The sequence below is a fragment of the Bombyx mori genome, chromosome 25 (assembly GCF_030269925.1).
Source record: "Bombyx mori chromosome 25, ASM3026992v2".
Classification (NCBI taxonomy): domain Eukaryota; kingdom Metazoa; phylum Arthropoda; class Insecta; order Lepidoptera; family Bombycidae; genus Bombyx; species Bombyx mori.
Genome location: NC_085131.1, coordinates 8,620,650 through 8,636,126, shown reverse-complemented (window position 1 = coordinate 8,636,126; position 15,477 = coordinate 8,620,650). Strand labels below are relative to the sequence as shown.

General features: G+C 36.5%; 1 protein-coding gene and 3 long non-coding RNA genes across 4 annotated transcripts; 2 read left to right on the top strand and 2 right to left on the bottom strand.

Annotated features, from left to right (window-relative positions):
* Positions 1-6,267: 6,267 nt before the first annotated feature.
* On the bottom strand, positions 6,268-9,448 carry LOC134201421 (uncharacterized). The gene is made up of 2 exons (XR_009976706.1): positions 8,667-9,448; positions 6,268-8,612 (listed from the first exon to the last, which is right to left on the bottom strand). It is a non-coding gene; the product is annotated as an uncharacterized LOC134201421 (long non-coding RNA).
* LOC110384995 (uncharacterized) lies at positions 7,504-10,304 on the top strand. The gene is made up of 2 exons (XR_002430346.3): positions 7,504-8,236; positions 9,963-10,304. It is a non-coding gene; the product is annotated as an uncharacterized LOC110384995 (long non-coding RNA).
* Positions 10,163-11,562, bottom strand: LOC101745643 (H/ACA ribonucleoprotein complex subunit 3). Its single transcript, XM_004921785.5, has 3 exons — positions 11,376-11,562; positions 11,263-11,305; positions 10,163-10,692 (listed from the first exon to the last, which is right to left on the bottom strand). Exons 1-3 carry the CDS (start codon positions 11,427-11,429, stop codon positions 10,595-10,597), a joined length of 195 nt encoding a protein of 64 aa, XP_004921842.1. The 5' UTR covers positions 11,430-11,562; the 3' UTR covers positions 10,163-10,594.
* A 135-nt stretch (positions 11,563-11,697) lies between these two features.
* On the top strand, positions 11,698-13,812 carry LOC134201418 (uncharacterized). The gene is made up of 2 exons (XR_009976701.1): positions 11,698-12,966; positions 13,453-13,812. It is a non-coding gene; the product is annotated as an uncharacterized LOC134201418 (long non-coding RNA).
* Positions 13,813-15,477: the final 1,665 nt, after the last annotated feature.

The window sequence follows — 15,477 nt, the reverse complement described above, 5'->3', positions numbered from 1 at the left end:
AATATTAAGTGTATAATCTATGATCATGGATATTTAGATTTTATGATAATTTTATGATACCAACAACCATCCTTTCAACTACACTCGCGAGCAAAAGTTTGGAATCACTTACTTGAAATTGGTTCCGCGCGATCTTGTGTACTACATATTTTTTTGATAATCATAAAAATGAGATCATTTTAAAGGTTGAGCTCTTAACCTTAAACTGATACCAAATTAATTAAAATCAAACCAGTATTTAAGAAGTTATCTTGGATTAAGTGAAGGAATAACGAAAAAGACGTGTTTCAATTGCTTGATACGTCGCGAGTTGCGGCCTATTGACCCCTCTAAAAGCACCTGTTATCGGATTTTCTTTATCAGTCGACTTTCACACGTTGACCGGTACATATCTCGGCTACTTTTGACCCTTTACCTTGTACGACAATTGGGACAACACCTACAGAAGTAGCACAAATCGTAGCCCTATTGCAAGAAGAGCTCAGCCAGCGGGTTGTCGCTCGTCGGCTCCAAATAAGCCATTCCTGTGTTTCAAAAGTTTGCAAGCGCTTTCAAGAGACTGGTAGCTTTATCTCGAGACCAAGATCTGGACGGCGCTGGGGCACATCGGAGAGGAATGACCGTTTTATCGTGTTAACCTCTCTCCGAAATCGGCATTAACCTGGTGTCGACGTCCAACAGGAGTTCCGAGATGTTCGTAGGGTAGCAGCTAGCAAGTAGACAGTTCTTCGACGACTCAAGCAAGCGAATCTGACTCCAAAAAGGCCTGTCACAGGGCCGAAACTCACGGTAGCTCATCGACAAGCACGCCTTCAATTTGCTCGTACCAATCTTAATTGAGAGGTTGAGCAATGGAGGCAAATCCTGTTCTCCGACGAGAGCAGGATGTGTTTGCATGGTAGCGACCGAAGAGGTTGGGTCTACAGGCGGCCTGGGGAGCGATTTGCGCAGTGCTGTTTCGCTGAAACAGTGGCTTATGGGGTCGGCTCTTGTATGATGTGGGCCGGCATTTCCTTCGACGGTAAAACCGAGCTTGTTTTCGTGCCTGGCGGGGGACGAGGAGGCGGTCTAACTTCGGACCGATACATTTCCAATATTCTGCTGGAACATGTCGTTCCCTATGCGGGATATGCCGGTGATAGCTTCCTCCTTAAGCACGATAACGCTCGTTGTCACACTGCCAGTGGAACAACTGAATACTTCGAAGAAGTCTATATCGCCACATTGGACTGGCCTGCGCTCAGCCCTGACTTGAATCCTATTGAGCACGTGTGGGATGAACTGAAGAATAGGGTTCGTTCCAGAACTTCTGCTCCTTCATGCCTGAATGAGCTGAAATCGGCGTTGATTGAGAAGTGGGAAGGTATCCCACAAGAATCAATTCAAAAGCTGATCAGGTCTATGAAGAATCGTCTTCGAGGAGTTATTAGGGCGAGGGAAGGGAACACAAATTTTGGGTGTCAGACATATAAATTAAACAGGCTAACTTTGTTCACACTTTGCTTTAATCTGCCAATTTTACATTGATGCGTTTGGTTCTTGATTTATTCATAATTACTTTGGACTTCTTATACAAATTTTTACACACAACGCTACCGCGATGTAATTTTGTTAGCCTGTGACATCTATTGACGACATTTGTCAACTGTTGAATTTATAACTTAACAATATTTTAATGGTTTGCAATATAAACCTCATATTTAATAATAATTCTTAATATGTACAGGACTCTATATAATCATATAAATAATCAGAAACCTTACACTCTATATAATCATATTAATATAAATAATCATAAACCTTACAGCTCGGCCATCCTACCTAAAGCGAGACCCTTCGCTTTGAGATCAAGAAAAAAAAACAAAATATATATGTTACAAAAAAAATAATAATAATAAATGCAATTAATTATACACTAGGTTTATATATGACGTGTAACATTTTTTTTAAACATTTTTTTTGCTATAAATACTAAGTACATACACATATCTATCGCTAAATCGTTTCCATGGTTTTAAGTTCTATCAAAATAATAATTAAAATAACAATTTCTTTCTTAAGTAACTAAATGTCAAACATAAACTGAGTAATCAAGTATCTAATCACTGTCATCAACACTATAACTAGATTCATCAGATTCTAATTCTCTACAGAACGACATCCAAGGCTGAATCTTATCAATAGATACAACTGCTTCATACCTTCTACCTTTTTTGCGAGTCATTGGTATATCTTCTACCACGAACCTATCATTGGGAAGAACCTTTAGTATACGATAAGGGCCTTGGTACTTAACAGAGAGCTTTTGAGATTTTCCATCGTGCGGAGCCTGCCTTGCTAAGCGTACTAAATCCCCTTCTTGGTACTGCCTCGCTGGTTTCCTATGCTTATTAAAATTGACTGCATCTTTAACTTGTTGCTGTTTTTTTTTTTTTTTTACTAGCCTGTTGTCTGACTTCCGCCAATTCCTCAATGGGAGTCCTATTTAGGGTGTCATTGATTACCGTACTAAGTATGCTTTCCGTTCTATTAATTATGTTAAATCCAAATAGTAGCTCAGAGGGGCTCTTTTGGGTAGTTTTATGTCGAGCTGTGTTCATACCAACCTGTATATCAGTGATGTGGTTGTCCCACGACTTGTCGTCGCCGCCGTGATTGGCTGTCGATAGAGCATCTAAAATCGTTCTATTAAACCTTTCTACTTGCCCGTTTGCTCGAGGCGTTGCAACGGCATTTACAATATGTTTGATCCCGTAAGAGGTCGTAAAATCTTGAAACGCCTTACTGGTGAAACTCGTACCTTTATCTTTTCGATTGGGTGGAGTTCTCCTTCTCGTTTATCACCTGGAGCTTTGTGGTACGCGCACTCAAGGCAGGAGGTAACATACTTCCGGACGAGACGCCGCATTTTCGCGAACCAATAATGGCCTCGGATGCGCTGTAGGGTTCTTTCAAAACCACAATGGCCAACGTCATCGTGGTTCATTTTTAAAATTTGCCAGCGTACACTTTTGGGTACCAGCCATTTTATTTCGTCACCTACCACGCGGTAAACATGGACATTCTTCAGTCTGTAGTTTTTGTGTATGTCCGCTACCTCCGCCGATGAAGGGTCAGAAAGAATCCTTTTGATTTTATTTATCTCGTCATCTGCAGTTTGTACCGTCGTAATCCAGTCCTGTTCGATTTGCTGTATTTGTAAAACATCTAGTACATGTGTTACCTGAGGAAGAATTGACTGGGTTTCTGCTTAGGGCATTCGCGTGTGCCATGCTAACACCAGGCCGGTACTCGATTGTACAGTCGTACTTCTGAAGTTGGACCCACCACCTAGCTATGCGAGGTATCAAGTCACGCTTAGTTAGAGTGGACCTGAGTGCATTGCAATCGGTCAAGATTTTAAATGGTATTCCCACTAAATAAACCCTAAACTGATTGAGAGATGCAATGACCGCCAAAGTTTCGAGCTCGTACGAATGAAACTTGCGTTCGTCAGCGGTAGTTTTCCTGCTGAAGTAGGAAACTGGTTGCAATGCACCATTACAGTTACGCTGCAGTAAAATACCCGCTAGGCCTTCTTTGCAAGCGTCCGTATGTAGCTCGGTTTCGGACTTAGGATCGTATAGAGCTAGCACCGGTCACTCCACCAGAGCGCTTTTAGTGCCTGTGAACGCCTGATCCTGTTCGGCCAACCCCAGTTAGCGTCTTTCTTCAGTAAATCCGTTAACGGTGCAGTTATCGTAACATATCCCTGTATAAACCGTCTGAAGAACCCAGACATACCCAGAAATTGACGCAATTCGTGCTGATTGGTAGGTGTTGGGAATTTTGAGACGGCTTCAGTTTTTTCTTTACTACCTGGGCGGATACCATTAGCACTCACTTCAAACCCTAGAAAGTCTATGACATTCAAAAAGAAATAGCACTTACTTAATTTCAGTGTGAGAACTTCGCCTAGTCTTTGGATGCCTTCCCTAAAATCCTTGGATGGTATCAGTATGTCATCCATGTAGACAACAGCATATTTAATTTGGGCCTCCTTTAATATTTTATGGATTGTCCTTTGGAACACAGATGGTGCATTAACTAGTCCGAAAGGCATGCGGTTGTATTCATACTGCCCATCAAGTGTTACAAAGGCAGTTTTACTACGGGAGGCCTCGGCGACTGGTGTTTGATAGTACCCGGAAGCAAGGTCCAATGACGTAAATAGGGTGTTACCGGATAATAGGTCCAACTGATCCTCGACTCTTGGTAGGGGGTAGTGTTCCTTTTTGGGCTTTCTGTTTAGAGCTCGATAGTCCACATACAATCGTTTCTCACTATTCTTTTTTTTGTACCAGGACTATAGGACTGGCATATGATGAAGATGACTCCCTAGCTCTACCATTATCTACCATCTCCTTAACCATGTCTCTTACTAATTGTCGCTCAGTATGTGACATACGGCATGGGCGATACACGACTGGTTCCGTGTCGTTAAGGTCGATAACCATCTCAGTGATGTTGGTAAACCCAAGGTCCTTGAGCCCACTTGAGAAGCAATCGCTATGCTGAAATAATAACTTTTGTAGTTCTTCGGGCTGCTGTTTTGTTAGCTCAGGATTGCAACTGATCTCTTCATCCAGTCCCCTATCGGTAAGAACGCTACAAGATTGGAAAAAAGGTGTTGGATGCGTATTACGCAGTGCTCGTGTTAAGAGAGTGTCCTTCTTTATACAAACCTTGTTTGACGAGGCATTATAAATTAAAAGCGCTGTGCGGCTGTCTTTTATCTCGTACGTACCGGGAAAAAGATAGTACTCTTTTCCTTCAGCACCCCTTAACGAGCCATGGACGTAGATGCTACCGTTTCCCTGCCCATCAGCATTAACAATTATGGGACGTACAACGTTACCATCTATTTCCGTGTCATCTTCCACTATGAGTCTTATTTTAGTACACGCGAGTCTTTCAAATACGATCTTAGTCGGCGTTTTAGTCATTATAATATCAGGCTTCTCTGTAAAGGAATGTCCAAGTAATGCAGAGTAACTTAGTACATAATCTTCTACTACATATATTTCAATAGTTTTTTTTAACCCTTGAACTTCTACACTCACGGTAGCTACACCTAAAGGGCAAGTCAGGTTTCCTCCTATTCCTCTTAATACCGGCATACCTTCCCTCACATCGATATTCAGGTTCAACTCCTTAGCGGTACTCTGTCTAATTAACGAGCATTGACTCCCTAAATCTACATGACACTTGACCCCTGAGTTGTTAATCTTTATATCCAGTATATATTTATCAATAGCACTATCATCGCCAGTTACATTAGATACTTGTTTTTGTTCATTATTTTTATCTAAGGCCTGACTATCGTCTTTATTAATCGGAGTTTTATTTTTTTAAACAGTTAATCGCCTAATGACCAATCCTCCCGCAGGTCGTACACTTCGCGATAAGTTTTGTACATTTAAAGCTAGGGTGACCTATTTCGTTGCAATTGAAGCAACGGATTCCGTTATTACTAGGGCCCGCCCTGCTCGTGCCAGATTGATTTGTTTTTTTCAGGTTGGCATCGTTAATGGAGTCACGAACTTTGCCTACCTTCACGGTTCTAAAGTATTTGAGCACTTGCTCAGGTTGCTTAAATTGAGCGGCTTGAGCACCCACTTTAACGGCACGATCTTCAACCCCGTACAGCAAACAGTCTACCACTTCCTTGCCATAAATTTTGCAACGATTTAACAAGTTCATTTTCGCATGATAGTAATGTTCAAACGACTCACCGTATCTAACTGTTTTTGCTAACATTTTATGCAATAACTCAGCATAGTTCTCGCTTTGGGGAAAAGATTCTATAAGTTTTTGTTTCCACTCAGTCCATGTAAAATAATAGGCTAGATAAGCCCTGATACCAAGTTTTAGCGACACCAGAAAGCTTGGGCAAGGAATAGTGGATAATTTCCCTGTCTTCCCACCCATATATGTGAGCTCATTCTTCCACTTTCGTCAGCCAAGTAAGGATAGTTTGTTCCTTTGCCATTGGGTCAAATTCGGGGATAACATTTGTGTTGAACGTAAGTTTGGGCTTATCTGAACCTTTTATTTTGTCAAGAATATTCAAGAATTTATCTACTAATACCTTTGTATCTGAACCGTCGTCCTCCTTACCACGCTCAACCTTGCGCGGAAGCTGCGGTGACCCCATATCAGATCCTGAAGAGGAAGACACATGCCGTCTCCTCTGTCCTGTCCTTGTCCTTGTTTTCCATCTCCTTCTTTCGTATTCGTCCCTGTCATCAGAGCCGCTTGATTGTTGCCTGCTCGACCGCTGCTTACGCGATCGTCGTTCACTCGATCGCTTTCCACGCAACCGTTCTCTTCGAATCATCGTGTCCTTGTCCATTTTATCAAATGTTACATATTGCTCTATGCTCGAGCTCCTCCTTCTAATTCTTTCCTGTCGCCCTACATCCTCAACCTCGGATGCTCCATGCTCTATCCTCGAGCACATCCTCCTAATCCTTTCCTGTTGACCTACATCCTTAACCTCGGATGCTCCTTGGTCACTCCCATGTGTTAGTCCTTCCCCTCGACTAAGCACATGGACCCTACATCCTAACCTCGGATGCTCCTTGCTCTATCCGCGAGCTCATCCTCCCAATCCTTCCCTGTTGACCTACACCCTCAGCCTTGGATGCTCCTTGGTCACTCCCATGTGTTAGCCCTTCCCCTCGACTAAGCACATGTGACCTACATCCTCAGCCTCGGATGCTCCTTGGTCATTCCCTATGTGTTAGTCCTTCCCCTCGACTAAGCACATGGGCTCCTTTTATCATTAAGCCACTTCCTCTTACTAGCCGAGCACCAGACCCTTCTCCTCGGCTAGTGTCGTCCTCCACGTCACAGATGATGAGCGTAACTGAAACTCACATTGTGGAGCTTAGAATGATGATAATTATAAACTGCTTTAACCGGGTTTAATAATTGCAAAAAGTAGAATAGGGTAATTTAAATGGCATAATATCGGGTACATTCCGAAAAGCTAGAAGAGGACTCCTCGTGGAACGGGGAACAGAAAAGAAAATAAACTTTATTATGCATGTGCATTCATCGAAAATCATGTATTTCCAAAGACCTGACGCACTCTAATATATTTATGTAAACATTTAAACCAATGCAATAACGAGTGTCGTTAGATTCTAATAGAGCCTATAAAACCCTTAACTTTTTCGTCACCATGTAAATAAAACGGCAGGTGGGTAGAATGAATTTGTTGTTTTAAGTTTAATTACTTATATTAAGTCAAAGTTATAATCGTCATTGATTTCTTCATTGGTTCTTCGTCATTGGTTTATTCAACCCAACGCACATGTGATCATTACGTGGTCGATTGTTCAGTGCGCTTGCACTGATCGGTTACAAGGCAATAATAAAAAATGACTCAGTGCGGGTTTGTATTATGAAGAGGAACAAGACAAAGAAAATTCATATAAAAAAAAAAAAAATCACAACCATCAGAATTTTCAATATCACTGAATCAGATGTAAATAATTAATAATAACTTACGTTTTACCGATCCGTGGGCGTAGTAAGGTTAGTTTTCTAGAGCCTTATTTATCCCGCTTCTGACCTTTTGGGTGTCAGACATATAAATTAAACAGGCTAACTTTGTTCACACTTTGCTTTAATCTGCCAATTTTACATTGATGCGTTTGGTTCTTGATTTATTCATAATTACTTTGGACTTCTTATACAAATTTTTACACACAACGCTACCGCGATGTAATTTTGTTAGCCTGTGACATCTATTGACGACATTTGTCAACTGTTGAATTTATAACTTAACAATATTTTAATGGTTTGCAATATAAACCTCATATTTAATAATAATTCTTAATATGTACAGGACTCTATATAATCATATAAATAATCAGAAACCTTACACTCTATATAATCATATTAATATAAATAATCATAAACCTTACACAAAGTACTGACATTTAATTTTAAGGCTAAATAAAAATTTTATTTATTTATTTTTGTTGTTCTACTCATTCATTATTTTTCCATATTTCCTTTGTTTCCTACCTCCTTCACTTAATCCGAAATAGCTCCTTAACTACTGGCTCGATTTGAATGAATTTGGTATCAATTTAAAGTTGACAGTTGAACCTTTAAAATGATGTGACTTTTATAATAATTACAAATTTATTTAGTAAGCAAGATCGCACGGAACCAATTTCAAGTAAGTGATTCCAAACTTTTGCTCGCGTGTATAGTTTAGACGCAAAAAACATGTTAGACCTGAATCTCACAATCGTATCATATATTAATATAATCGATTTCGTGAACACAAAATAGACTACCCATGTTAGAAACGCAACTAAGTTCTCTCTGATTGTCAATAGATGGTTCATCGATTTTGATCTGAAACATTATAAAAACGGCCACAATACTAGACTTGCGCAAAACATCACTTCCCAATGTAATGTGATATGACATCACTTTTACAGACAGGTGATATTACTCGAAAATATTACACATCACTCTTAACATTACTCGGTGCGTTCAATAGATACTGTGACGACGAATGCATTGTATCTATACACCCGAATCATTACCTAAGTGATGTGTTGATACACATCACTTAGGTAATGATTCGGGTGTGTCATTACAGTAGTGTATTACAATACAAAGTATGAACTTTGCATTGTAATACACTGTTATATTACTTGACAGAGATTGACTTACTTAATAATATAATAATTTTATTTTTTACTTAATATAATTTATTGTGGGATGAACGGATTTCATATGGCGACTTAGACTGCAAATTGAGCTCGACAATAATGTTAATATACGAGAGCAGTAGATGCATTGTTTCGGCGCGATATCCTCAAAGTGCATCCAAGGAGGACTGTACTTTCATTTAGACGCCATTCTTTCTTTCACTTATTAAACACGCATTAAAACAAATAATTAAACTATCTTCAAACAAGTGCTTAAGTAATTCAAATCAAACACAAAAATTATTATGAAATATTACTAAACAATTACGAGCGACTAGCGATTTTACAAAAGTTGCGAATAAAAAATTAAGTAAGTACTTGCGGGGAACTACCGGCTGGGCGCATGAAAAATATAAACACAAATACCTATATTAAAATTCAGACGTACCATAGGTATAAAAATGTACCTAGCGGCCAGGACATACGGTTCAAAATCACTAGGAATAATTCCGTGTCGCTTGCTCATTTATTTTGCGTCTATCGGTCTGTCTCGCTCGCTCTGTTCCGTTCATGTATTAAGCAACATTACACGACAAAGAAAGAAACATGTTGGGTGATAGTGTGATGTTTGTTTCCTTCGCGTAATGTGTGATGTTGCATTACATCGTAGAGTAATATTACCCGAGTAATATCACTCGCATTACTTACACATGTCTACACAATACGACCCGAGGCACGATAAAGTGATTCTCTTGCAAGACAATGATGCTCGGGCATACCTTGCGAAAACCGTTAAAATACTTGAAAACATTCAGATGAGATGCCATACCCTACCCGCCATATACTCCAGATGTTATGTCATCTGATTATTAGGTATCTCTTTGAAGGTCTGACTGACTAGCAGTTCTCATATGCCCTGCCCTGGTGAAACTGGAAAGGCCTACAGGGCACCAGTAATCCTTCAATCATATAAAAAATGCACACATCAAAGGGTAACTAAATCCGTGGATAGCCTCAGAAGTCAAACTCTATCATCAAGGAAATCTACTAAAATTAATTGTAATGCCATTATTAGACACTACACTTTATTCAACTTGTCCAAATACTAAAGGGAGTTGTGGCACATTGCTGTGTTCTTGTGAACATATTTAGCAGATGGTTTACTGGATGTTTAGCTAGAGATAAACTTCAGAAATACTGCCTACATAATCACTTTTTAGTAACCAAGATATATTTTTTCAGATTGAGTATATTCACTGTATAAAATTTCCTGGCACAGCCATGGCCATTTTTATCTGAGGCAGATACTGTAACACATGCTAATACTCTCCAGGTTAGAGCCCATTTATCAGTCATGGCTCGATTGTCCATGAAGGAAATTGGTGTATATACGGAACTATCAAGACTTGCTTTATAGTAGCTATAAATAATAAAAGCACACATAACATTACGACTATATTACAACATATATTTTGAAACTGCATTCATTTTACATAATCATAAGAAGAGATATTGTAATAAAAAATAAATTATATTAAATTTATAGCCTGGTTATCCTTTACATACTTCTCGACACACTGTGGAGAGTGAGATGAGTACTGCCACCATGACTTGGAATGATGTCAAGGAGCAAGGTCAAATGGAGAAAACTTGTAAGGGCCCTATGTACCAGTGGGGTAGCCTAGGATTACCACAATCAGATGAAAATCATTAGAAAAAGGAAGAGCAAGTCATAATAAAGTAATATATTTTGTAAGACCATTTGTGTTCTGTTGTATGCTAAATCCTGTGTGCCTTAGATTTTGAAAAGAATTGTTAAAATGTATCAAAATTTAGACCATTTTGGTAATTTTCAATACAAATCAATATTTATTTTAATGAATAGGTTCAGGTTGTTGTGTAAGCAGCAGGCCAAATCTCTTCTTGATTATTATTCTGTGTCTTGAGTATTTGTCTTCAGGAGAAAAACGAGCTGCAATAAAAACAATTGGATTATTGAAGTAAATTAGCCTGTTATTTTGTAGATGTGAGATTGTTTTTTGCTTTTTTTTAAATTTGATTTCATTAGCATATATCAGATGGAATCTCCAATTGTAATTTTCACCATCTTCAATAATTAATACATGATAAGATTGTGAGATTCAGGGATAACGTCTAACATGATTTTTTAGGATAAGAGGATGATTTTTGGCCGAAAACCTTTCAAGGCTTGTCAAGGTGGTTGTTATCCAACGTAAACAATCAGTTTCGATGGTTGACAAAAATGACATTATATTAAAAGCAGTCAATAATTTTATTACTTTGGCCTAATAAATACCAGTACAGGATAAAAGATAATTGAAGCAAATTGTTTTTAGTTCATAAACCATATTATTGTCTTAGTCTTCTATATTAACTAGATTAAATATATCTCAAGCATTTACAGCTTATTTCCACTATAAAACACTGTTATGCATTACCTATTAGGAAAACATACATAACCTTCTAACTTTTGAAAACAACGATTAATCACTAATAAACCATACTTGATGATGTTATTTACCTGGATGTGCTGACAATGTTGGTTTTCCAAATGGGTCGATGGTCTGAGAAAGTAAAAAGATTATTGATAGAATAATTAAACACATGTTGACGAGGTTACAGTACAATACTTACCGCTAATGTGTACTCTCTATCGCCTTTATCGTTTAAGTAATACCTGAGATACATTTTAATGTTATTAAAAATGCAAATAACAAAAACTACAACTAATTTAGCGCTATTTTATTTGTATGTGGTAATCCAGTAATTCCTCGTGTTTACTGTTCAGTGTTTTTGTGTCTCAAATATATTAAGTGTATAATCTATGTTTTTTTTTTTTTTTTTTTTCCCTACCTAAGCTGATAGCCCTAGCGGCTATTTCAGCGTAGCCTTAACTTTAGTAGGTGAGCTCACGGGGCTCAAACCTGACGATGTTGCTAACACGAACCCTAGCAAGAGTCGTGCTTCGCAGAATCTACCACCGGATCGGAAACGCGACCCACTGAGAAGATCCGGCGAGAAACTCAGTGGGCTGTGTCTGAGAGTTAATTTACTCGTCGAGCCCTTCGTCGCAAGCGACGGGTTCGACGAGAACGGTGACCGGTGGAATCTATGTTTTTGTGTCTTTGAGTTTATATAAATGACAAATGTATAATCTATGTTTAAACCACAGAGTAGGACAATTGACCATAATTTACCATAAAATCAGGGTGAATGAAGTTAGCCCCTCAAAAAAAATTTTTTTTCCTGTTTTCTACTTATTTTCTATTAATTCGTTTGTTCATCATTTGTTCTTGATTGTTCATTGTTAATAATTGTTTGTTCCCCATTTATTTATTTTAAAAAATATATTAAAAATATATCTAAAAGTTAGCCCCTCGATTGCAATTTTTAAAATTTTTTCGTCCTTAATTACTCGTAAATATTCATTTTCGATTGTTCTTATATAAAATACGTTTGTTCTCTTTCGAAATTACTCATTTTTTGTTTAATTAATTGTATTAGTTGAATAAATGTATACAAAATATGTGTACTGCGCATGCCATAAGTGTATAATCTATGGCGCATGCGTCAACTATAATGCCTAAACTTTCTACGCGGTTTTAATCGTGAAAAAAAAAACAATTATAAATCCTGAAGGATCGATTAATTGGTATACAGTTTAATTAAAAAAATTAAAAAATAAATAAATAAAATAATGTGCATTCGCGTAAAGTTAGACCAAATACATTTTTTCCATCCTCCTATATACCTATCGCTATGAAGATATAAAAAAGATAGGTTAAGAGTTCACATAGGTAATATAAACAAATAAGTAAATATGTTTATTATTTATCTTTCAAGAGATAATGTAGGTATACATTATAATAACATTTTGACACAGTCGAAATTATATTCCTAACATTAGTAATATAACATTTTAATATTTTTTTTATAGGTTATGTATTGAAATTGTTGGAAAATTATTTCATGTTTTAGCTGGAAAACTACATGGAGAATTATATGCAATACAAGATAATGAGCTCCATTAAATGAATTCGAATGAAACCAAACTGTTTACCATCCAAATTCGATTGTCGGGCAGATAGAAAACGAAAATTCACTCATAGTGAACCTCGGCCTGCATTTGTGAAACGGCAAAGACTCACTATTATCAAGGAAATTGAAGAGACGACTAAAAATGAGATGTGTCGTATTATTATACCTTTGCCATCTTGTAGTCAAGGTAGGTGTAACTGTCAATAATTAGTTACACTCACAGATCTCCTAATCAAATAACAATATCAGAAAAAATGAGAATAGTTAGTTAGTTAGTGGAAGTAGCCAAAATGGGCAAGTGGATCTCAGTTCCTATTACATAAGGTACTAGGAAGTTTGTGAAAATGAAAATTTATCACAGTGTAATATCACTTACTTACTTTAACAGTGAAGGAAAACATTGTGATGAAACCTGCACACCTAAATGTTCTTAGGATTTTCTTAGGTGTGTAATCCACCAACCAGCACTAGGCCAGCGTGGTGGACTAAGGCCTAAAAACCCTCTCAATGGTAGTGAAGGCCAGTGTCCAGCAAGGGGATATATTATATGGGCTGATGATGATGACTAGGAAGTTAAATACTACTACTACTACTACGACAGTACACATATAATCCTATATATTTACAAACTATACGTTTGTTGGAAATTGCTAACATTATTTCATATTTCCAGATGTCCAGCCACTTGAAAATAGGTGTAGTAATGACAAAGCTATCCAAGTAGCTCCAGCACAGGAACACAAAGGCAAGGCAAGTGTGTATTGCCACATCACCCCTTAATATATCTGAAGCAAGTATAAGTAAACAATCAGAACCAGCAAAAAAAAAAACTGTTGTTCCTGAGGACAAATTTGACAGTGATGAGTCAAATGCACCAGCAACAGAAGGATCAACTGTTGACTATGGGTTATAGAAGAAGAAGATGAATTCATATTTATTTAAATTAATATTAATGAATATTAATTTAAATTATCGTGCAAAATTCGTGGTCAAAACATATGTGTATTTTATAAATAAATATTCATTCTCAGTATTAATGTTGTTTTAATCATCGATTGAAAAATTGGTTCTTAATGAATTTAGTTGGAGCTAAATGCTGCTTGGAGCTTAATACTTTCGAATAACATAAACACGTGACTTTAAGCATAAACATATTTTTTAGGTAAATACTTTATTTAGCTTTGCTGGATTTATCCAAGATTTCGACATACCAAAGTTTCATACAGGAACGACAGATAGATAGCTATCTGATTGAATACCCTTGTAGAATTGAGCTTCGAAGAAAAGTTTATTCTTATTCTTTATTAGACTTTATTCTAGTTGCAGTGTCGGTTAGAGAAGCTGTGCAAGCTTCTGTAACCGATACTGCATGGAATAAATAGTCATTATAATTATAAAATATATTTCTGTTTACATACCATACAATTTTCATAGTTCAAATATGAATTTGGATTGATATGAATTTATTTCGATTATCAAAATAATTTGTATTAAACATTTATATTTCCTCAAAATGTCTATTTTTATAATAATGACTGTGACCACCCCATAAATCACAAAATTAAAAATAAACAGATCGCGAATTAAAATATTATATTATGCCTATCATTCTTAAATAATTCAGTAATGAATTTTCGCATCGCCCCGCCGTATATAATTAATATGAATAATAGGGTATTGCCCACTGTGTTAAAAAAAAAACATAAATTATGTTTTTTTGATAGATCTACAAACAAGCAAGTGAGTAATGCTATGTTTCCATAAATAAAAAGGCAAAAAAAAATTAAAGAAAGATATTATGCACAAGTTCAAATGCATATGTATTGTGCTAAAAGTAAAACTTGCTACTTTTGTGTAGCATCCAGCAACTTTGAAAAAACTAATCAGGTCACTATAATTAGTAGGTATTGATTTTGATTCTGAGTAAGTTGCACAGTTGTTAGATAATGTAGTTTCTTTTTGGAAGAATAACAATTTTCTAATCTTACACAAAAATGTAATGTTAAATATTTAAAAAAAACTTTATACCTATTTTCCTTTTAGGGAGTACAAAATATTGATGTGTACAAAGTGAATGTCATTTAATAAAAATAATATTTCAATTTAAATTATGTTTTATTAAAAATTATTCTTAACATACAGGTACAAAGGTTACATAACATTAATTTTTATTCCTTTTCATATATATAAGCCCATATTTAGCACATTTGTGGAAAACAGAATCAAAATAATAATGAGTTGCTAGCCATAGAAGACCAGCATAAAAGTCTTATTAAAATCTGTTCAGTAGTTTTTGAATGAAGAGTGAAAATACTTACAAAACTTCCTATTTATAAGTAAGGATTACTTTATTATTTAATTAAAGAGTTTTGTAGGTGGCAAACTATCTAAAAACTTTCTATTTTCCACCAAGTTGACATCAATTATCCTTCCTGCATATATAATTATTGTATTGTTTTTTTTATAGTCTAACAAGGGGTGATATTACATTTGCAATTTCTGGGAGTTTGTTGAAAAATATATTATATATATATATATTGCTTGCTTGACTTACAGATAAATCGAAATCATCAGCCAATTGAGAGAATGTTCTATTTAATGTTATTCTCATCAGACATAATATAATATTTTGTTCAGAAACATTTGTATGTTTCTCAATCAAGCCTATTATGAAACATAATTCTTGTGGAAGACCAAT